The sequence below is a fragment of the Eptesicus fuscus genome, chromosome 11, assembly GCF_027574615.1.
Source record: "Eptesicus fuscus isolate TK198812 chromosome 11, DD_ASM_mEF_20220401, whole genome shotgun sequence".
NCBI lineage: Eukaryota > Metazoa > Chordata > Mammalia > Chiroptera > Vespertilionidae > Eptesicus > Eptesicus fuscus.
The window spans coordinates 49,366,807-49,389,717 of NC_072483.1; the positions used below are offsets into that span (position 1 = coordinate 49,366,807).

Genomic DNA, 22,911 nt, shown 5'->3' on the forward strand with positions numbered 1-22,911 from the left:
TGTGAGTGAATTTTGGCCTGATCTTCTGGATAACTTCGATAACATGGCAACAATCTCGTCCATGGACGGACTTAAAATTTAGGAACCATTGGAACTTCTATCTCCTCAGAAATTGTCTTTCTTAAACTCAGAGAGGGTCACTGTTGGTGCTGATGATAATGTTATTTTTCTGATTCCCTTTCCCCCTGAGAAATCCAGAAGAGTTTGAGAATTGCCTGACTCTAGTCAAGCCACTCACTGTGAGTGTAATAGTCAAATGTCAATTGCAAGACAGTATTTCTCATGATGGATCAACTTTATGGAGCCTTCAAAATTTACCATTTTGGTTATCTTCCGCTCTGTGGTCATGTGGTTTTAGTAAGAAAGAAAGAATTTCAAATGGCTGTTGCTCATCCTTAGACTATCAAACTCCATCCTGTTTCCAGAAAGATAATCTCTTTCAGGCTCCCCTCCCCACCCCCACCCCCCCACACACACACCTTTTTGTTGTTGTTGTTGTTGTTCCAGGTATAGATGGAAATGTCTGCTTTCCTAACTTCATTTCCAGACTTGATGTTAGGGAAAGATGTTCTGTTTACAGGCTTAAACCCTCACAACTTGGATAATGTAACCAGCTGGGGTTCTCTTTAACTTGGGCTAAATTAGCTCCTGTGTGCAATAAACCGAACAGAGCCATGCTGTCTGGTCTTCAAGTCCCTCATTTAAACAGAGGTCAGCAGTAGACGCCTGGGAGTGTCCAGCCTGAAACAAAGCAAAAACGTGATGTTTCAGTCAAACCCAGAGCTGGGGGACCACAGACGGCTATGCCTGGCCAGAAACTCCCTGGCTCCCTGGCCCTCAGCCTTCAGAGGCCCCCGCCTTAACAGAATGTCCACCCCGGACCGCCCTCCCTGGCGCTCACAAGAGGGAGAGATGGGTAAGGCCACCACAGCAGCGGGAGCCACTAGAGGGAGCCTTTGGTAGCAAAAGAAGGACCCCCTGGTGTCAGGTGGACCCTGTGGCCAGGTTTAGAGAGACCACTTCTCTTCAGTGAAGTGAAAGGATCCTTGGCCTGCCACGCTGGTCCTTCCTCTTTCTGACCAGACTTAGTACCCTAGGTCAGGGATGTCCTCCTCTTTCTGACCAGACTTAGTACCCTAGGTCAGGGATGTCCTCCTCTTTCTGACCAGACTTAGTACCCTAGGTCAGGGATGTCCACACTGGGAACACGGAATGTGAAGCCAACCTTCTATCAGAGCTAAACGTTTACTAGCGGCAGCTGCCCAGCGCCGTGGTAAATAACAAGTAACTGGCTTTTAATGTAACATATTTACACGCCACATAAAACTCATTTTCAGAAAAAAAGCAAACAAGTTCCCTTCAGAGGGGGTTTTTCGTTGCACGGCAGACTTCCTGTTCAGAATGGGCTCCAGGTACCTAGATGTAGCTTCTGCCTGGTGCCCGGGACGTCCTGGCAGTGACCTGAGACTCACGCAGGTGCGCTGCCCGGGGCTCATAGCAGAGACCTCGCATTTCTGAACGGTGTGACCGCGGGCCTGATGCCTCCCCTTGCAAAGCAGTTTCTCCACCTGCAGGATAAAGCTAATATTTAACTAGCAGGAGTAAAGGTGAGGGCATGGCTCAGGGCCCACCTCGTGGTCTGGGGCACAGTCAACATTTGACAGATGTGGATGGAGCGCCCCTCCCACCCCAGGTCCTTACTGTGTGTCCGGATGCTGCTCCCCTTCCAGCGCATCTGCTGAGCACCATCCCAGAATCATGCATTTTAGGAGTTACTGAATGCACACAGCAGTTTTTTCCCTTTGAAGTGTTGATAGTATTTATAGATATGCCCTCTCTTTTTCTCAAATAGTCACTGCCTACAAGAGGAAAAACCATTGTCTTCTACCTTATTTACTTTGAGAAAGGGGTCATGCTTTTGAGATTAAAGTATTTTTTTTCCTATTTCCCCTCTTCTTCTTTAGTCTCCAAATCTAGGCTTCCTCGAAGATTTAACTCTTCAATTCTTTTTGCCCCTGTGTACACGCACACATGTGTGGACATGTACACACACACACACACACACACACACACACAGAATGTTTTTTTAAAATTTTTTGTTAATCTGCACCTGAGGATATTTTTCCCATTGATTTTCAGAGATAGTAGAAAGGAGTGGGTGGAGAGGCAGAGAGAAAGAAAGAGAGAGAGAGATCGATGTGAAAGAGGCACCCAGTGATTGCCTCAGCACGTGCCCCAACCGGGGCCAGGTACATGCAACCCAGGTACATGCCCTTGACCAGGAATCGAACCCGAGATCCATCGGTACACAGGCCAGCACTCTAGCCACTGATCATACTGGCCAGGGCTGACACAGAATAGTTTTAGCTAACGGTTGCCTTCCAGGTAGACTGCACTTGTTACCTCATTCAATACCAGAGTTGCTTCATGCACTCTCCCTCTTTGTTTTCACACGCAGAGGGTCATATGTTGAACTGCCTCTTCTTCACTCCCTCAGGCATGAGGTTAAAACCCTGAGATTTAATATGTTAGGGAAATTCTTGGGATTTCAATGCACTACCTCCAAGGTCTCAAACAAGAAAGGATGTTGGTGAGAAGGCGAAGGAATTTAGGTTCTCCTAGAGTCAAATTCTACCACTGCTCTATGAACATAAGAGACTCTTATTTTCATTGTTGTTTTTCTTCCCTATCATTTTGCTTTGGATGAAATGCCAAGCAGAAAAGCAATGTCATCTTAATGTATTTTGCCTCTAAGTTTTCATTCACTGTCTTGTTACCATCTTGAATATGACTTTGAAATAACCCACATTCAATTTTAAAAATAAATCCTTTCATGCTGATTGCAGAGCTGCATAGATGGATCTTCTGAAATAATAATTAACACCTCCCAAAAAATATATTTGACATTGAAATAAATTATGTGAATTTTCTGTTGCTGATTTATTGCCTATTCAGATGCTATTGGGGTTTGCTTGTTTGCTCATTGGTGTTTGGGTTTTGGGGTGTGTGTTTTTCTCCTGCTTTATTCTTAGCTGTATTTCCAAAGCACATGCCAATGTACAGTTGGAAAAGACAGAGCATTCCAGAAATAGGCAGGAGAATCCGCTGTGGGACTGAAATTTCGCTACAAGTAACCCATATATGGGTAACCTAGTTTACTGCCGCTTCCCTTCTCTGCTCCCCGTGCCTGCCCTGAATTGCCCTGGGATTCACATGCTTCTTCTCATTCCTCTCGGAGCAAGGCTGGAGTTGCTCAGTTCCCAGCCTGCCAGAGCCGCTCTCCAAGAAATTTACTTCAGTTCCATGTAGGGAAAAAGAGTCACGTTTTAGTAACTACTTCCACTTGTGGTTTTTTCACTGTCTTCCTGTGTGACTCTGGCAAAGTACATGGTCTCTCTTACTATAAGGAGAATATGGGCCATAAGTTAAGTTGAAACGGTTTCCTGGGATCTAAAAAAAAAAAAAAAAATCTTAAATATGTGAAAAGTTATTTATTAATGATTTGCCCACTTTTGAAAAGCTGATGTTGTTTTTATTTTTTATCCAGGTATACTGTGATGTCAGGAACACCTGAAAAAATTTTAGAGCATTTTCTAGAAACAATACGCCTTGAGCCAGCTTTAAATGAAGCAACAGGTAAATACCTAGAACAGTTTGTGTGTTCACTAAATCCGTGCAGAACACTAAAAAAAAAAAAAAAAATCCTGAGTTCATTCTCAGCGTGTGTAGACAAAACAGTTTTAGAAGGAAGTTGTTGGATTAACATTCTAAGAGCATCCCTTGTGGCCCACGCAGGGAGTGATCCTTCTGACCCTCCTCTGCCTGCTCCATTCGTGGCTGTCCTTTGTGAATGGCTCAATCTCATTCATACACATTAGGATTAGCCTTTTATAGGCATCTCTTAAGGTTATCACTTATTTTTAAGCCTCACCTGAGAATATGTTTATTGATTTGAAAGAGAGAGAGAGAGAGAGAAGAACATTGATGTGAGAGAAACATCAACTGGTTGCCTCCTATGCATGCCCCGACCAGATCAAACCCATGACTGGGATCAAATCCACAACCTAGGTATGTGCCCTGACCAGGGAATTGAACCTGCCACCTTTGGTGTTCAGGACGATGCTCTAACCAACTGAGCCTCCTGGTCAGGTCTCATAGGTTAGCATTTAAATTCACCTTTACAGACATCTATTAGGTTATCATTTAAATTCTACCTATTGCCATAAAGGATTTGCTGCTGCCTACACAAGAGGCACAACCTCACTCCAATGGAGTAAAATAATCTGTGGTTGTAGAGTTGCGGGCTGCCCCAGAGTGTAACTACACATCACCTATATTCGTTTGCTAGGGTTGATGTAACAAAGTACCTCAAACTGGATGGCTTAAACAACAGAAGAGTATTGTCTTACAGTTCTGGAGGCTAGAAGTCTGAGATCAAGGTGGCGGTAGAGTTGGTTCTTTTCGAGGGCTGTGAGGAGGAACCTGCTTCATGCCCTTCTCTTGGCCTCTGGCTTTTAGCCGGCAATCTTCAGTGTTCTGTGGCTCATAGATGCACCACCCAAACTCTGCCTTCATTGTCACATGTTCTCCCTAACTCTTCACATAACCTTTCTTCTGTGCATCTATCTCTGTTTCCAAAGTTTCTCTTTTTATAAGGACAGCATCATATCGGATTAGGGCCCACACTGGACCACATCTCAATTTGACAACACCTACAAAGACCCTATTTCCAATAAGGTCACATTCTGAAGTATTGGGGATTGGGACTTCAACATGTCTTTTTGGGAGGATAAAATTCAACACATAACACTACCTTACAGTAGTATTCACTAAGGCTCAGAGATTGGAGGGTGAATGAGATGAATCTCGTGAGTGAACTGAGTGTCCAGTTTTACTATCATTCTCCACTTTGGGAACCATCTTGTGTTAACTTTGGAATAGTCTACATTCAACTTAAAAAGAAAAATTCTATGCTACTGGCCTGTCATTCAGAATAAAAGGTTAATATTGTAAGCAAACTGAACTACATGAAAGAAGATTTCTCACTAAAAGAAGTTCAAAGACTTATCTAAAAACCCAGTGGTAGTTCAAGGTCCATTTCCACCATCTGTGGGTGAAATTACTATTTTTATATACCTCCTAAAAGTGTTTTAGCTCTGATTACTTCTTATTTTAGCTCTTTATTCCAGTTTCTCATTTTATAAAGAGATTATCTGAGATCTTTCTTTATATAGCGAGTTAATTGGGGAGTCCTTGTTATAAAGCCAGGCTCTCTGGCTCCAGGGCAGCTATTTTTGCCTCCGTATTTGTCGAGTATCTCCCTGGGAAAGCACTAAGCTCGTGCTCTGGACTAGGCACTCACTGGAGTTTATAACCTACTAGAGCACACAAAGGGATGTGCAAATAGCTGGACCATCAGGCAGGATGCGGTCAGTCTTCAGGAGCACTGACTAGTTGAGGGGATCGGGAAAAGTATCGTGAAGAATATAGCCTTCGAAATGGCCCTGAAAACAGGCTGGTGTCTAGTCGCTGGAGCCTGGGGGCAAAGCTTTCCACGCTGAGGTGCAACATCAGTACTGACATAGGAGCTGTCAGGTCAAGCAGCTTGGTTTTGCGGGGTGATCGTAGACAGAAGTGGGAGAAGGAAGGCCTAAGCATTTGACTACAGATCCTGGAGGATCTTAAGTGCAAAGCTAAGCATTGGGGAGAATGTGATGGGCCTCATGATGAGAAACTAAAGGATGCAGTGAAGTGGGAAACCCTTGGCATTTATACATTTACAATACAGAATACAGAGTTAATAGTGAAACTGGCTTATGTCATAGAAATGAACACCTCGGGTTTGACAGTACATTTTCTTAATTTACCAAAGCATCTATTTTCTGCCTCAGACCTATTCGTTTCCTAGACTTTTAACTTCTAGGACCAGCATTAGTCACTGAGTGACTTGGGAAATCATTTTTTAGTATAAAATGGTTTTTAAGATTCAGTTCTCAAGAATATCAGAGTTACTACATACAAGTAGAGAACAAGGAAGCTCTAGTGAAACGTGGGTGCTGGGTAGTGGCCGTGCTACATGGCCGCTCCCCAGCTCTACCGAAATCCCTGCTTTAGCAAAGTGTGAACTACTGAATAGCACAGGCCTTCTGGGAGCCTCATAAGCAAGGATCATCTCCCCTCTCCTCAGAGAATATCTAAAACATATAAAGGAGACCCTCGATGTCACACTTGGACAAGCCAAAGTCCTTTTGTACTTAAAAAAGTTCTATACAACTTAGGTCTGCATCCTCTCTGGTTCAATATACTGGGACTGAAATGACTGGTAACACTGAGTAATGACAGGATGACAGCTTGGGGTTACACTTATCCCTTATATTTTAATGAGTATAGTGGTATTATGGGACGTGGTAGAGGCGTTTGCTGACACCCTGGTGGTAATCATATTGCAATATATAAATGTATTAAATCAAGACATTGTACACCTTAAACTTACATAATGTTGTATGTCAGTTATATTTCAATTTTTTTAGATGAGTATAATAGTTAAACCTTTAATCAATGATTCCAACTTTGCCAATATAAGTTCATTTAAAACATAGACAGTAATGTTTATCTAATTTATATAGTTAAAAATTTCACATTTCTCACCATTTTCTATTTGAAAAGCTATGTGAGTTTCACAAATCTCAGCCAGTGTAGTTCATGTCTTAATTGAAAGTCCCCATGGCATCTGGGATTCCAAGTTTCATCAGGTGGATTCCATAGGCTCTCAGGCCTGTCTCCAGGTGCTTTTCCACCAACGCTGACTAGAGAGTGTTGTCTTTGCGATAAAAAACCAGCATGAATTCAGAGTGAAGCAAATGAAGCTTATCTTTGGGACTTGCCTTATTTCCCTTGCCGTCTCCCTGATTACCTACCTTCCAAACAACTTCAGCTGCAGGACAGTCACCATTTTAATCTACTAGAGAGCTTTGTTTTGCTTCTGTTGCTACTCACAGCCTATATCTTTTCTTTTCTTTTCCTTTCTATCGTTTGTTATCCTCTCCAATTCTCTGCTCTTACCCCTTCTTTTTCTGTAATTCCATCATCCTCTCTTCCTTCATGCTTCCTCTGGAAATAGAAGGTGAAAAAGAGATAAGGAAAAGATGATATTGACAAAAGACATATGGTGTAAAGGTGACAAATAAATGACCATGTTTCTTTGCATACACGGTACTATCCATGGGTTGCGCTCTCTCTCTCTCTCTCTCTCTCTCTCTCTCTCTTTCTCTCTCTCTCTCTCTCTCTCTCTCTCTGTGTGTGTGTGTGTGTGTGTGTGTGTATATATATATATATATATATATATATATATATATATAGTTAGTTAGTTATTTTTATATGCAGTGCTTCTCTGTACAGTAAAACCGTAATTCTCCAAGCCAACATATGAGAGCCATTGGTCAAACACGAAAGAATAGATACACTTGCTTTCCTAAAGATTTCTCTAAAAACCTAATTTCCTTTTCTGCTTTGCATTTTCTTTCCTCTGCAGATTCTGTTTTAAATGACTTTGTTATGATGCACTGTGTTTTTATGCCAAATACCCAGCTTTGCCCCGCCCTGATGGCCCAATATCCTTTTACTGTGAAAAGTCTCTATTCCCTTCAAGACACCCTGTATGGACATGGCTGTTATCTCACCCCAGCCTCCGAAGGTAAGTCATGGCCCAGGCAGAGCTGTGCTTTCCCCAGCACAGACCCCAGCTCTCCTTGGCACGGTGTTGCTGCGTCATATTGGAGGATTTCTTCCTCATTACTGGTGCAAAATGGGAATCAAGTCACCTCAGGAAGGTGATACCGGTGAGAAACATACATACCTGGGAGGTAGGCTAGAGAAATTATGGAGAAGAATCTGGGACTATTACTAGGGGTAATACTAACCTGGGAGGCAGACATTGTACCTGTTAGGATACCTGGCAGGTTGGGTTGTGGCCTGCTTGTGTTCCTCCTCTAAGCTGTAGTATTAATTAGACCACTAACCCACTGGCTTAAGGACAAGTTATCATTGGGGGATAACTTCTCTTTTACATTTGTCCTAGTCCATCCTCTCCTCTAGATACTGAAAATTCATTCCTTCATTGCTATTTTTATTATCATTACATTTGCTTAAATAAAAGTTATAAAACTTGAAATTCTAATGGCAGTTCTTCTTGGCAGCTTGAAAGTTGAGTTTGTTTGGGGCAACTTTTCAATAGTCTGTTGAATTGACCATTTGGTATACCATGTCTGGCTCAGAGGGAACTTTCAGAAAATGTAAATTAAGTAAAAGAAGTAAATATTATTAATAAGTCATACTCTCAATTTAGGGGTTGGGGGCTATGTGAAAATGTATTTTCTGATTCTGCTTTATTTTTAAAGCAACGAAAATTTAGAACCCAAAACACTTTGGCCTTTTGTGAGCAGTTAAATATATTGAAGGAGAATAGCTTTCTTTTTTTCTGGGCAATCCAATCAACATTGGGAATGCTTTCCTTTTTCAGAATTATAATTGCCTTACCTGATTCTCATTTTCTTGTTCACCCATCATTCCCTTTGAAGTCAATAGAATGCGTGAGGACAGGAGATTTGAGTTGAATGTGTTATTCAGAGGGAGCTGCAAGAGTGAAATTTGGTTGTTTATTTGCCTGGGAACTATCTTACTAAGTAAAGACAGCTTAATGAGACTTACATATTTTATATATTCTTTCTGGCTCATAATCAGTTTTTCTCAAGTAAGATTAACATACTCAGAATCTCTCTGTGCTCCTTCAGTTCCATACACGGTAGTCATTCTTAGATCTTTGAGATTTGTTGGAAGGAAAAATAAAAACCACCATTGAATATACACTAATTTTTTCAACAGCACATGGATAAGCTTAGGTCAAACAAAACAAAAGAAGAGCCCTAACCGGTTTGGCTTAGTGGAAAGAGCATCGGCCTGCAGACTGAAGGGTCCCAGGTCCAATTTCGGTCAAGGGCATGTACCTTGGTTGTGGGCACATCCTCAGTAGGGGGTGTGCAGGAGGCAGCTGATCGATGTTTCTCTCTCATAGATGTTTCTAACTCTCTATCCCTCTCCCTTCCTCTCTGTAAAAATAAAATCAATAAAAAATACTTTAAAAAAAGAAGAGTAAGAGAGTACAGAGGACTTAAAACCAAAAGAAGAGTAGAAGTACTGTGGGCTATAAGTCATATCATCTCTACTACTCAAGCCCCCAACACTAAGTTTATTTTTTGCAAATTCTGATTTGTTCATTTATTAGCTTGTCCTCTTCAGAGTTGATTGAGAACATTTGTTACCAGTGACCTCTGTTTTTAAATGAAAACAACTCAAGTCCTGGCCATTCTAGGTAGGAAGGTATGGCAGTAATGATGTTGGGGGCTAGGGGAGATGGAGACAGGAAAGTGAACAATAGAATCGAGAGGAACCTGTGTATCCAATCCCAGTTCTTTTCTCAGTAGATATAGGGAACCCAGGGTGGCTGGGTATCATCTGTATCACCTAGTGCACTGGACCCCCTTCATCACACCGGGCCCTACAGGAACCTAGATTCTCTCCACTGTTCCATTTGGAATCAATTCCTTATGTGTCAGGCACCATGCTAAGAGCATTGGCCTGTAATATACCACTTATGCTTACAGGAGTCTATTGGGTTAGTATTAGCTTTATGACACAAATGAGGATTTTCAAGTTCAGAAAAATGGAGTGGCATTCCTAAGGCAGTGACAGAGCCATGATTCACCCAGGTCTCAGTATTCCAAGCCTGGGTGTAGCGGCTTTTTCTTTACAACTTACCAGTATTTCTTTAAAAGCTTATTCTTTAATTACCATTTAAGAACATTTTTTTGACAATGTATTGCACAACTGAGGTGGCTAAAACCAAAGTGGGCCTAATTTATTGAAAGCAAATAGATGGAGTGTCCAATAGAACATTTTGTAATGATGGGAATGTTCCACATCTGTGCTAGCCCAGTAGCCACTAGCCTTGAAATTATCTATTACGATGGGTGAACTGAATTTTTATATTGTATTTAACTTTCATTAATTTAAATAGCCACTTGGGCAGCCTAAACCTGGTCCTTTGATACTGGGAATAAGAGTCTCAAACAAGAACTACTATTCTGTAATGCCCAGGGAGGGTATGCCTGGGAGGGCGTGCCAGAGAGTTTATCCTGCTGCGTGCAAGCAAATGGAAAAGGCTCTATCCCAGAAGGCCATACATGTATTAGTGCTTCTATGTAATGCTAAAGATTCAATTTTTAATCCCTTTCTATCTGGGGAGATGTTATATAAGTAACTTTTTTTTTGGTTATGAGTAACATGAAACAACCATGACTGGCAACGAATAAAGGAATCTAAGAAGAATATGGCGTAACTCAGAGAATTGAAGGAATTTTTAAAGAGTCCAGGCCTTAGAAAGGAGCTCGAGGCAGCAACTGAAGGCAGTGCTGTTGGGGTAAATCTGCTCCAAGCATCCGGGGTCCTCACCTCCTCCCATATCTCTGGGAAGGAGGGGCCAATTGGCCTAGCTTGGGTCACTGCTGACATGTTGGTCAAGGGGAGGCAATGCACTTTACTGGAGGGAGACTGCCTATGAAGAAAAACAGAAAGTGCAGAAATAGATGATGGGCAGACAAAAACGACATACGCATAAACCGTGTAACACCACATGCACAGCGACAGGGGGATACAATGTAAAACTAAACAAGGAAGTTAATCCCATGTTCTTAACATGGGATGTAAGGATATTAAAATACTTAACCAAGTTCCATTTAAGCACCCACGTTAAAGTGCGTTCCTTTGGCTGAGTGTTTTCAAAGTACTTAATATGTGACTTTTCACAGCAGCCCTATGTAGAAGTCAGTATTTTCACTCCTCTTTTTCCAAATCAATAAATTAGAATAATGAAAAATTATGATTTGCTCAGAGAAAGGTAATTACTAGTACAGAAAAGATTTAATTCTTGAGCTACTGACACTTATTTCTGTCCTTAATCCACATTGTGTGTCTCCTCCAATTTTGCTTTTAGCACAGAGGAAGGTGGTAGAATTCTGTTTAACATTAATATTTCAGGCCTTTTATGTGCTAATGAGAGAGAGTCTCTATTCATTAGATATGCTTGGGACATGATTTGACCTGATGAATACAAGTGCTTTATAATGAGTTTTTAAAATTATATTTGTTCAGTTTCTGTACTTTTCATCTCCAGTTTTTTTAACCTTTTTAAAATCTATACTTAAAATTCAGTTCATTCTTCCATTAGTCTTTAAAAGGAAAATTAAAACCAACTATCACCTCACCAGGTATTACTATTGTTAACATGTTAGTATGTTTTAAAAAAACATATAGATTTGTAATTATAAATATAACTAGAGGCCCAGTGCACGAAATTCATGCACGGGGGGTGGGGTGGGGTGTGTCCCTCAGCCCAGCCTGCACTCTCTCCAATCTGAGACCCCTACCTGGATCGGGTCTAAACGGGCAGTCAGACATCCCTCTCACAATCCAGGACTGCTGGCTCCCAACTGCTCACCTGCCAGCCTGTTTGCCCCTAACTGTCCTTCCCTGCCAGCCTGTTTGCCCCTAACTGTCCTCCCCTGCAGGCCTGGTCCCCCCAACTGCTCTCCCCTGCAGGCCTGGTCCCTCCCAACTGCCCTACCCTGCTGGCCTGATCACCCACAACTGCCCTCCTTTGCAGGCCTGGTCCCTCCCAACTCCCCTCCCCTGCTGGCCATCTTGTGGTGGCTATCTTGTGCCCACATGAGGGCAGCCATCTTTGACTACGTGGAGGCAGCCATCTTGTGTGTTGGAGTGATGGTCAATTTGCATATTACTCTTTTATTAGATAGGATAATGGACTCATACTATAAATAATTGTGTGTGCTTTGTCACTAAACAATATTTTATGAATATCTTTCTTTGTCACTAAGTACTTTTCTGCACCATTTTTCTAAATATAGATAGCTTTGTCATCTTTAAAACATTCTCATTGTAAAAAAATTCAATTTACAGAAAAAAGAGAAGAGAGAAAAATTCATCTGGTATCTCACCACTGTTTTGTGAAAAATCTTCAAGAAATTTTATATAATTTCATATATGTGAGATCATGTTATATGTGGGGGTTTTTTGTAATATTTTTCTCTCTCTTACTGGTATGTTGTGGATATCTTTTCAAATATATATATATATAAATATATATATATATAAAACTACATCATTTTTTTCAGGTAATTTCAGAAGCATTTATTGGGCACTTACAATGTGTCATATAGTGCTGGGCAACATAAGGTGACAAAGATGCACGAGAAAAACACATTATCATTTTTAATGACTCAATATTATATGGCAGATATGTCATAATTTACTTTCTTAGCCTCTTCCTATTGGATATTTAAATTATCTTCACATTTTTCCTGTAACAAATATAAGGGGTTGAATCTATGTCCTTCTAGCTAAATCTTTGCCCACATAGATGATAATATTCTTGCTTTAAATTTCTAAAAGTAGGCACAGAATATGTAATATATTAACATGTTTGGTGTTCGTTACCAAATTGCTCTCTGATTGTCTTAATTTCTGTGTTTCATGACTACACTCTGCTATATTTTTGTTTATACAAATATAGTCAGTCTTTCAATTCAGTATATGGTCACAACTAAGTTAATATTATTTTGAATTTAATAACAATATCCCTGATTCAGAGCATTTTCATACATTTACTTTATAATTCTAACACCTAGCCCCCACTTTGAGGCAAACAAAGGACTGCTATGATATTTATTTCATTTTACATGTAGGAGAAATCAAGGACATGGAAGCCAAATAATCACCTACGATTCCTCACATACTGGCAGAAACTCCAGGTGGCACTAATGAGATTCTAGTTGGAGTGGACATTGTACTTGACACCCTGACATCAATGTGATCTTCGTTGGTCATTCTAGCTACTTATAGTAGGTGGCTAGCCTTGACCATGATTGGTTCTCAAATTGCAGGCTCAAGGTACACTGGTACAATGAGACTCAAAGAGAGGCTTTCTGGGTAAAAAGCTTTTTCAACATTTAAGAGAGAGAGCAGGAAGTCTGTAGCCCCAATGCCAGCAACAGTCATTCTACAGATGTTAGGGGAATGAGCCTTATGAAGAAGCTGAAATAAGTAGAGTCAGGAAAGAAAATGGAGTCTATGATGACAGAAACTAATAATGTCCTGCTAATAAATTCTCTGTTATGTCAACAAATGCAGGTCTCTGTTGTTTAGGATTGATTGTTCTTAAGAATCTTAAGTCACAAATGGCTCATATTTAAATTTATAAAAATTTAAATACAGCAATGATTTCGGTCGGTCAAATATTTTCTCTTACTCTCCTAATTTCTTTTGACTTAATAGTCAACACAAATTCTATACTTTTTGCATGGAAAAATTGTTAGGTTCTTGAATTAAAAGGAAAAAAAATAAATATATAGAATCCAGATTTGTCACTAAGTTTTAGCTGAAACTTTTTATATGTATTACATCCTTTATACAGGAACAAAATAAACACAACAGATTTCCTACTGAAAAAGCAGGGTCTCCATCATTTATTTCTCTGTGACATTGGCTTGGAGATGTTTTCTTTAGTAGTTGTCTTGGGTTCTCTAAAAAAAAAACAAAAACATTTTTTAAAATTTGCTTTTCTTATTGATACCAAAACAGTATCAGGTTCTTATTATCTAGATGAAGCCAGGTTTTTAGAAATATATTTTAGATTCCTAAGGAAGATAGTTATCTTAAATTTTGCTGGAGCCAAATTTTACCATTGTAGCCTCCATTCGGCTCTGAAAAGTGTTTGGTCTGTGTGTCACTATCAGAGCAATTTACTTCTGCAGATATGTAAGTGAAGAGTTTATTTCCAATAAGGAAGGAAGACTTGGTTTAATAATGATATGAACATGATGTGCTCTTTGAAATAAAAAATATTATATTATCAGATATTCTGCCAACTGTTCTACATATGTTTTCTCAGCCTCATATCAACACTGTGAGAAGTATACTCTCTTTACAATAAGAAGTGAGACTGAGCAGTGAAGTAATTGGCCCCACGGTACATAGCTGGTAGGTGTTAGAACAAGATTTGAACCCAGTAGGAAAAAAACATATTCTGAGCAAGGAGAAGAAAATGAACACACAAACCCAGGACAGCTATGTTGGTAGGAACAGAATCACAGAGTTAAAATTCCGAAGCCAACCATTTAAAGGATTTTAAATGATTTCCAGAAGTGGATCTATAGTGATCATGATAGCTAACTCTTACTGAGCACTTAATATGTCTCAGATACTGTTCTACATGGCTTACCAATATTGTCCCATCTCATCCTTAACAACAGTCCTCTGAAGTTTACAGATGAAGGGAGTGAGGCTCTAAATGGTTCATAACTGACCGAGCGTCTCACAGTTTATAAGTCGGGGAGCCCGGATAGGAACCCAAGTGGTCTAATTCCAGAGCGTGCATTCCCCAGGACATGTTGCATCAAAGAGGGAACAGGCTCCATGCTCAGGGTGTTTGGATTCTCCACAGAGGCAGGCAGGGTTGGAAGGAGGGCCCATAGTATAGTGGGGAAAGCAAGAGCTCTGAAATCAGAAGGCCTGCATCTTACAAGCTTTATTACTCAGCAGTCATCCCTAACCTCTCCGAGCCCTGTCTGTATAACAGGGGTAGTTATACCTGTCCTTCCCACCTCCCCAGGCTGTTGTGACCAAATGAGGCCATGTGTGTGGAAGCACATTATAAACCATAAAGCCCCTTATACAGGAAATGTAAATATATTGGCCCACATAAAGAAATTATTATACCATCATGAGAGGTATGTGGCATAAGGTAAAAATATATATATACAAAAGCTTTGTCTAGTCAGTGGGCATATGACCCCCAAAGTTTGTTTTCAGCGGCAAGCAGAGATCTTGTATGCAAAGCAGGGCTTTAGAAAACAACAATATTGAAGAGTACCAGTTTGAATGTTGATAAGTGTTTTATAAATAGCTGCATAATTAGCATATACTTACTGCAAAAAGTATACATATTTTATTCCCTGTTGTAGGCTGTAATGAATCTGCTGCCTCTACATCCTAGGAGGTTTTCACTTACTTTCCCCCATGATCATTTTAATACATGGAACCATTATTAGCTGAATTAAGAATAAGTAAATGAGCAGAAAAAAAAATACAGAAAAATTACAGGTGCCTGTGGTGAGTAAGATAATAACTAGGTAAAAATATATGAAATAATTACAGTGTTTGAACGGCAGAGCCAGCATGAGGAAAATGACTCAATGGAATATTAAGCCTGCTGTTGGCAGGGTAGGAAGCCCGTAGCCTACACTGTGGCCTTCTCCATTCCCGACTCTCAGTCCTAGTACCTCATTGAAAGCAGGTCCAATCCGTCCGCAGCTGCATCTACATGTTGCTGAAAGAGCTGGTCCGATTCAATGAAGACTGAGTCACTCAGAGTTTGTTCTCCTATAATAAATACTTAATCACTAAATGATTCTGTTTAAAAAATGTACCAGACATTTTGGTGTTGTGTTTAGTCAGCCTGGTGACACTGAGCATGATCTTGCTTAGAATGTGTCTATGATTTTGCTGACATCGCAACATGATGGAACTTCAGATAATTTAGATTAAAGGGTTTTAGAGAGCTGTGGTAAGATAAAAAGAGTCTTCTATTTTTTAAAAAATTGCATTATATATTGCACTCCAAAGAGTGTGATTGAATTGTTTAAGGTAAGCAGTCAATCAACAAACACTTGAGGCTTTTTATGTTTTCATGTGCCCAGACCTTGACTAGAAAATGTGGAGATGCACAGTGAGTTTACTCCATGGTTCTTGCTGTTAAAGATTTGGATTTAATGCTGCCAGATGGTAAGGAGTCTTAATGCCATAACAAGAGAAACCTCAAGTTAGGATTTGAATGGCCAGTAGATTTAAGAATGTTTGGTTAGTAGTGGTGAGTTGCTGCTTTCCTAAATCAACAGATATTAGACAAGAGAACTGGTTAAAACTATAGCCAAGAGGATATAATTCAGTTAAAATTTCTGTGTTCCCCTGACATCAGATTGTCAAGGCTGCAACATTTAACTCTTGACTTCTTGTATGTACTTTGTTGTCTTTGAGGATTTGGGGAGATCAATTTCTACATCTCAGATGGATTTCCCTGTTATCTAACCTAATTCTGCTGTATAATATATGTTAGCATAAAAAATATGAATGTCCAATAAAACACAACAGTATAAACAGGTAAACAGTACTAGGGAGGGAGATAAGAGGACTGAGTTCTAGTCTCAAGAATTCCATTGATAAATTTGGAAAAATCACCTCATTCTACCTCATTTCCTTACCTCTAAAATGGTGGTTTTCAAGGAGATACAATCAAAGGGCTTTTGCCGCTCACAAATTCTATAATTCTGTCAGTCATCTCAGTATTAGTGATGAGTTGGCCACTTTGACTATAATGGCCTTTTAAGAATTGTGTCTAAAATAACAATTCAGTGACTAATTCTAGATTCTCTTTTAGACTTTTACCAAGCACTTCATGAGATGCCAAAACTGTGTTATCCTTCTGTGTCTCTTTTCCCTATGAATTCAAGCAGCCATAGTACTTCTTACCTGAACCCAATTTTCATGATATCAGAAATCATGGTCTTATTCAAGACAAGTATTTCCAGATCATTTGATAAAATCATTGGAATAGTATATATTTTATTTTCTCTACTAATCTACTCTTAACATAGACATTAACCAATTACATATTTCAGATAGTGTTCTTCAGATGTTAAAAAATATCTTGTGTGTGTGGAATGCATTGATAATCCTTTCTAAACTGTTATACATCCTGAAAAATAGTTAGATTTTTATTCCAAATAGGACTTACTGCAGCAAATGAACAATGCATTATTCTAGTTTTAGCCTGATGTGTTTAAATTCATGAACATACTACATTTGAAATATTACTCTTCTTAGGTTGCATTTTGATATCATATTGATACAAGGGACCTGGTGAGATGTTCTTTATTTTTATTTTTTTTTGGCTGCTACCTAAAGGGTATATAGTTGTGTGTTTTTTCCTTTCTCCACCTTTTTTTGTGGGTGTTTAATAAAATCTAAAAATCACGTAAATCTTCTAAAAGCCTGAGAAGATCGTTGTGTGAATAGAAGCCCCAGCAACGCGCCTATGTCATTTCAGGTGTAATCAATTACATATAAAGTCTCCTCTGTGTCCCTTAAGAACCTGACTCAGCAGCCTGCTCAGGACTGGAATGGTATGTTGCCTAGGGAGGGCACATGTGTGAACTCAGCTATAAAAGTAGTATTACCCCACCTCTATTTTAGTAAATCAACATCTGTAAGGGGAAAGGCAAGGCTTTGTGAAACAAAGCAATGCTTCTCTTTGTTTTTTCCAAAGGCAAAAATGCTTAATGTTTATGAGACATTAGAGAAAGCCTCTTCCCCCTGATTCGGTGAGTTCCGGCTCCTAGGAGGCTGGGAGTTACTCCTGACAAGCAATGTGCACTCAACTCTTGTTTAGGTTCCCATCACGCTGAGTCAGCTCCAGGAAACTTGGATTTTTGCCCCTCAGATAAAATTATTTAATAATTTCATGAACCCAAGCACTAATGTCACTATAGCCGCTATTTGGGGCCATGGGAGCGATGATAATGGAAAGAGCCTTGTCTGGATTTGTAAAGCCTGCCATTTACTCACTGACCAAGGCTGAGCAGATCTCCCTGACCCTCAGTCTCCTTGTCTGTAAATATTTCCCCTGCAGTTTGTAGAGAGCGTTATAGGATCCTATGAGCACATTAAGCATATATTCATTATAAACTGTCAGGCTCTTTACACATTTGAAGTGTTAGCATGCTAATCCTTCCAGTCAGATAGTCTATCTTTCATTGTTGACAACAGACAAATTTCCCAAGAGGAGAGAGGACAAGGAAAACCTTTGTCTTGACCCTCAAAGACACTTTGATTTAGTCATCCTACAAGGACCCTAGAGTAAGGTGACCAGATCGTCCCGCTTTTGGCGGGACAAAACCCATTTTTAACAATTTGTCCCGCATCCCACGGCGTTTTAAAAAGTCCCTATTTTTGGAAAGAAAAGCGGGACGATCTGGTCACCTTACCCTAGAGGGTAGCCACAGGTGTGCTGCTCATACCTCTGTAGCCGACACATAAGCATTTGTGTTGGCTCCTGGAATCCAAATCCAGATAACCTGGAAAGTTAGACTTGTAACCACTCGATATCAACTTGAAATTTCACACCATTTCAGCCCCATGCAAGTAAGAAAGACTCCTTTTCTCACTGACTCTCGGTTGAACCAGTACGTATTTTTATAATCTGTCAGGAATCATTAGTTTGTAACCGCCATGTACCTGACTATGCTGCTAGTTACCATAAAAAATAGTCATAAAATGTCGTGCCCAGCATTGCCATTCTTTTTTTTTTTGGGGGGTGGGGCGAGTTATGTGTGTAGACAATCAAGACACCAAAGGGTTAATCAGAAAAGAAATAATTTTCGCATAAAGTGATCTTTCTTCCCTTTTTTTTATTGTAAGTTCAGAGAGAATTGTAGCAATCCAGGTTAAGCAATTTTCTTTTTTATGACTCCCGTGCTCAATTTATGAAAGCCATTTTGCAACCCATTTACATGCAGTCCACCTTGGCTTTAAGGTTCTGTCATTTACCTTGATCATGATTATTTATAGTCTTTAGAAAAGGCCTTTCACTGGTGTAGTTCTCAAGCGCAGCACAGCCAGGGGGCAGTTGTCTGCAGTGCCTGTGAAGTCCTGGTGGGAACCGAAGGCGCGGCCAGTCCTGTAGGCAGGTCTGAGACGTGGGCTAGGCAGCTGAGGCACGGGGCGGTTGTGTGATGTGGAAGAAAACTAGCTGGGATTAGGAGTCCTGGGTTCAAAACCCACTCATCCTCGCTATGTAATCCTGGCCATTTACACTCCTTTACTGTCAGTGCGCTCACTTGCAGAAAGGGAACGATACTTTCCTCACCAGACTATGAAGTAGAGCTTGACTGTGGTACTCTCTGTGCCAGTCACAGGGTAAGTTATAATGAGGGAAATCGTTCTGCGAACCAATTATCTGTAATAGTCACTGAAAAAGGAACAGTATGTCTAATCTGAAATCTTTCCTGATCACATACTATAGTCTCCTTGCTGTAGTCCACATAAGGATGAACGCCGAGAGCAGGGACCTTTACTTGACACGTGTAGTGGGCACTCGATCGAGCATTTGTTGTATTAATAAACAAATAACATTTCTAGATAAAAGTCCCTGTGCTAGGTATCGTTTAGAATACAAGACCATAGTGCATCATCTGAAGTCTCAGAGAGCTTATAGTTTATTTAAGATGGCTAGCCATAAATGCACAAGAAGCCAATATGAGTTAGTTGTGGTTTCAGACAAGAGAAGAAGGAATGGTATAAAAACTGAGACCCTCACCAGATCAGTACAGCAGGAATCTTTCCTCGTCCTCATATGGGTGAGCTTATCTTCCTCCAGCCTCACTACCCGCCCCCCCCCCCCCCCCCCCCCGCAAACTCCCTCCCCACACACTCTTTGTATCAGTCGTGGTTCTGGAGTTACTAGATGAGCACTTGGAAGGGTTTCACTGAAAGGCATATAATGAAGGAGATTAAGGAGATGCGTGCAGAGTTGTGGGAACCAACAAGAGATGGCAAGGCACCCAGAGACAAGGGACAGTGAGAAGCATCCCCACCCCAAGAAATGAAGGGCCAGGTGGAGGGCAGGCAGGGAATGTGGTACAGCCCGCTGAAAGCTGGAGCTCGGCACAAGAATCCTGTCCACACCCAAGTCCGGGTGGAGCCTGGCGGGTCTAATTTCTTGGGAAACTATCGGGTCAAGGTCAGCAGTCCTCGGTAAGGGTTGTATTCGTTTGGTCCAGGACTTCTGTGTGGGTGGGGATTTTGTGAGGGCCTGAGGGAAGAAATGAATCCCTGCAGAAGGCTGGCCGTCTGACGCTGGGATCTGTCACTCCCTGCCTTTGCAAGTAGCACAGTCAAAGGAGTGTGAAATGGCTAATGTCTTCCTTGACTCCTTGGAACTTACCACGCCCAGCCTTCGCAAGGTACGGAGCAGGAGAAAATGGATTATGCCCTCAACAACAAGAGGCGAGTCGTCCGCCTGGTTTTGCAGTGGGCCGCCGTGTATGGGGACCTCCTACAAGAAGATGACGTGGCTATGGCTTTCCTGGAGGTACATGGGGGCTGGAGTGGGGGGTCTCTTCCCAGAATACACCTCTGTCCTACAATACACAGGACTACCCATAGGCAGGGCAGCTTCCCTGGAGGGACTAGAATCACAAATTCTAGACTTTGTTAACATGTTCCTTTATCAGAAAGGTACTACAAGAAAAGTAAAGAAAACCATCATCCGTTATCCCACCACTCTAATTCAATAACTGGTAGCATTTTTAAAATATGTTTTTTATTGATTTTGGAGAGAGAGGAGAGGGAGAGAGACGGAAACATTGATGAGAGAAATATTGATGGGCTGCCTCCTGCACACCCCCTAGTGGTAATCGCGCCCACAACCCGGGCATGTGCCCTGACCAGGAATGGAACCAATGACCTCCTGGTACATGGATGATACTCAAGCAACTGAGCCACACCAGCCAGGGCAATAATTGGTAGCATTTTAATATAATTTTAATAGTCTCTTTTTCTTTGTATATTTTGCATGGTTGAAAGCACAGAGTGCCCATCATTTTGCAGGCTGCTTTTTTCACTTAACTTCATGTACGGATTTTCCCACATCAGTGCAGTCTTTCTAATGACCTTTGAGTAGCTCTGCCACAGATATATTTATTTGTTCCCATATTGCTGAATATTTACATCATTTCCATTTTCACCTTCCTAGAATAATAGTGTAATGAACATTTTTGTGCATGTAGGTCTGTTCTTTGTTACATTCCTAGACACAGGATTACTAGATCAAATGGAAGATTTTCGAGTGGAGGGAAGCAGATAATTTTATTGAGGAACTAGAGGCCCGGTGCACAAAATTCGTGCACTGGGGCAGTGGGGCTCAGCCCAGCCTGTGTGGAGCCCTGGGGGAATGTCCAACTGCTGTGGAGGCAGGAGAGGCTCCCACCACCACCGCTGCGCTCGCTAGCCGTGAGCCCAGCTCAGGGCTTCTGGCTGAGCGGTGCTCCCCCTATGGGAGCGCACTGACCACCAGGGGGCAGCCCCTGCATTGAGCATCTGCCCCCTGGTGGTCAGTGCACGTCATAGCACCGGTCAGTCCCCCGTTCGGTAGATTTGCATATTAGCCTTTTATTATATAGATTACTGGGACCCTGAGGTGGCTTGAAAGAGACATGATTTATCTTGTAAACACTGCTTTGAAGCTGAACTTCCCTTTTCTTTCCCAGGGCTCCCGGCCCACATTCAGCATTGACTCTGCCTGGCATTTACTCCTCGATGACTCACTCTGTCCTCAAAGCCTAGATAAGGGCCTCGCTTCTGTGCAGGCAAAACACAATGTGGCTTCTATTTCGAACTTTATCAGTCTGTCTGTTCAAGAATGAGTTATCCAAAAGAAACATACCCCTTATCTTCCTTTTGATCATATCGTTTGTCAGGCCGAGACAGGTGAGGCAGGAGGAGGGGTGGACCTCAGAGTCCTTTAAAGCTGGGAAATGGAGTGTTTTGGAAATGTAAAGGAATAATAGCAGCGTGGCATCAGGACTTGACTTGTGGCCTCTACCCATGGAGTGAAGGCCCACGTGGCGGTCAAGCTGGCCCAGCCCCAGCTCCCATCTTGGGCTGTGGAGGCCACTGCTCCTGAGCAAAGCAGGGCACAGCTGCTTCTGCCGCTGCTGCTCTGGGGTCAGGACCGCTCCCAGCACCTCCGCAAAGAGACCTGAGGTGGTGGCACAGACTCAACGTAAAGTTAGCACAGTGCTGAGGGCCCTGCCTGCAACTTTACCACTGACAATTAACTACAACTAGTGGTGAATATTAAATAAACCAACAAATACTAAAATAATATCAAGATCAATATTAAAATTCCCCTGGAAAAAATATCGAGGAGAAAGACTATAGAATTACTCATTTCAAAGCACTGCATCACATTGCCTTTCAGATAAACAATCCATTTGCAATTAATCCTTTGCGGTAAAATACACCCAACATACAATTTGCCATTGTAACCCTCTTTAAGTGTACAACTCAGTGGCATTAATGACATGCACAGTGTTCCACAACTGCCACCTCATTTCCAAATTCTTTTCTCCCTTGCAGTTTTGACTTCCGGCTTATTTTAACCCTTTCCTTTTTGTCTCGGGTCCATGAAACCCTGGTCTGGAGAGGCTAGCGAAGCAGGTGACACAGGGACACGTCTTCATTGCTCTTGACAGGACTGCGTGCCTTATCGATGATGCTTGTTAAAAGCCTGTGACCTTTGCCAATTACAGGAGTTTTATGTGTCTGTGTCAGATGATGCCCGGATGATCGCCGCCCTCAAGGAGCAGCTGCCCGAGCTGGAGAGGATTGTCAAGCAGATGTAAGGAAGGGCATGGCTTTGGGGTGTGCTTCCATCACGGAAGTGCCTGCTCACAGTCGGCACATCTGCCCCAGAGTCCTTTGCCCCCCGAGAGGTGAAGGCTGGTTTTTCAACGGCCATGCAGGGCCCTGATTTGAGCAGTCTGGGCCTTGGGTGTGGGTGCTGCGAGGAGGCCAGAGGGACCAAGGCACTGAGATGCTGCTCAGCTGCCTCCTAGGCTGCGAAGCTGCCACGAGGCAGCCCGGGGAGGAGAAGATCCTTCTTTGGGGCGTCTAACTCGGTAAACTTGGGTCCCTGTGGTTCAGAGCAGTGAATGCAGTCATAAA

At 41.6% G+C, this 22,911-nt stretch overlaps 1 protein-coding gene across 8 annotated transcripts in view; it reads left to right on the top strand.

Moving 5' to 3' along the window:
• Positions 1-22,911, top strand: part of RAPGEF4 (Rap guanine nucleotide exchange factor 4) — a 114,552-nt gene that overhangs the window by 56,644 nt on the left and 34,997 nt on the right. For all 8 annotated transcript variants that reach the window (XM_054723395.1, XM_054723391.1, XM_054723392.1 and 5 more), the window contains 4 exons: positions 3,548-3,636; positions 7,532-7,610; positions 20,125-20,275; positions 22,497-22,585. In XM_054723395.1, coding sequence (XP_054579370.1) covers positions 3,548-3,636; positions 7,532-7,610; positions 20,125-20,275; positions 22,497-22,585 — 408 coding nt within the window. The remainder of the gene's footprint in view (positions 1-3,547; positions 3,637-7,531; positions 7,611-20,124; positions 20,276-22,496; positions 22,586-22,911) is intronic.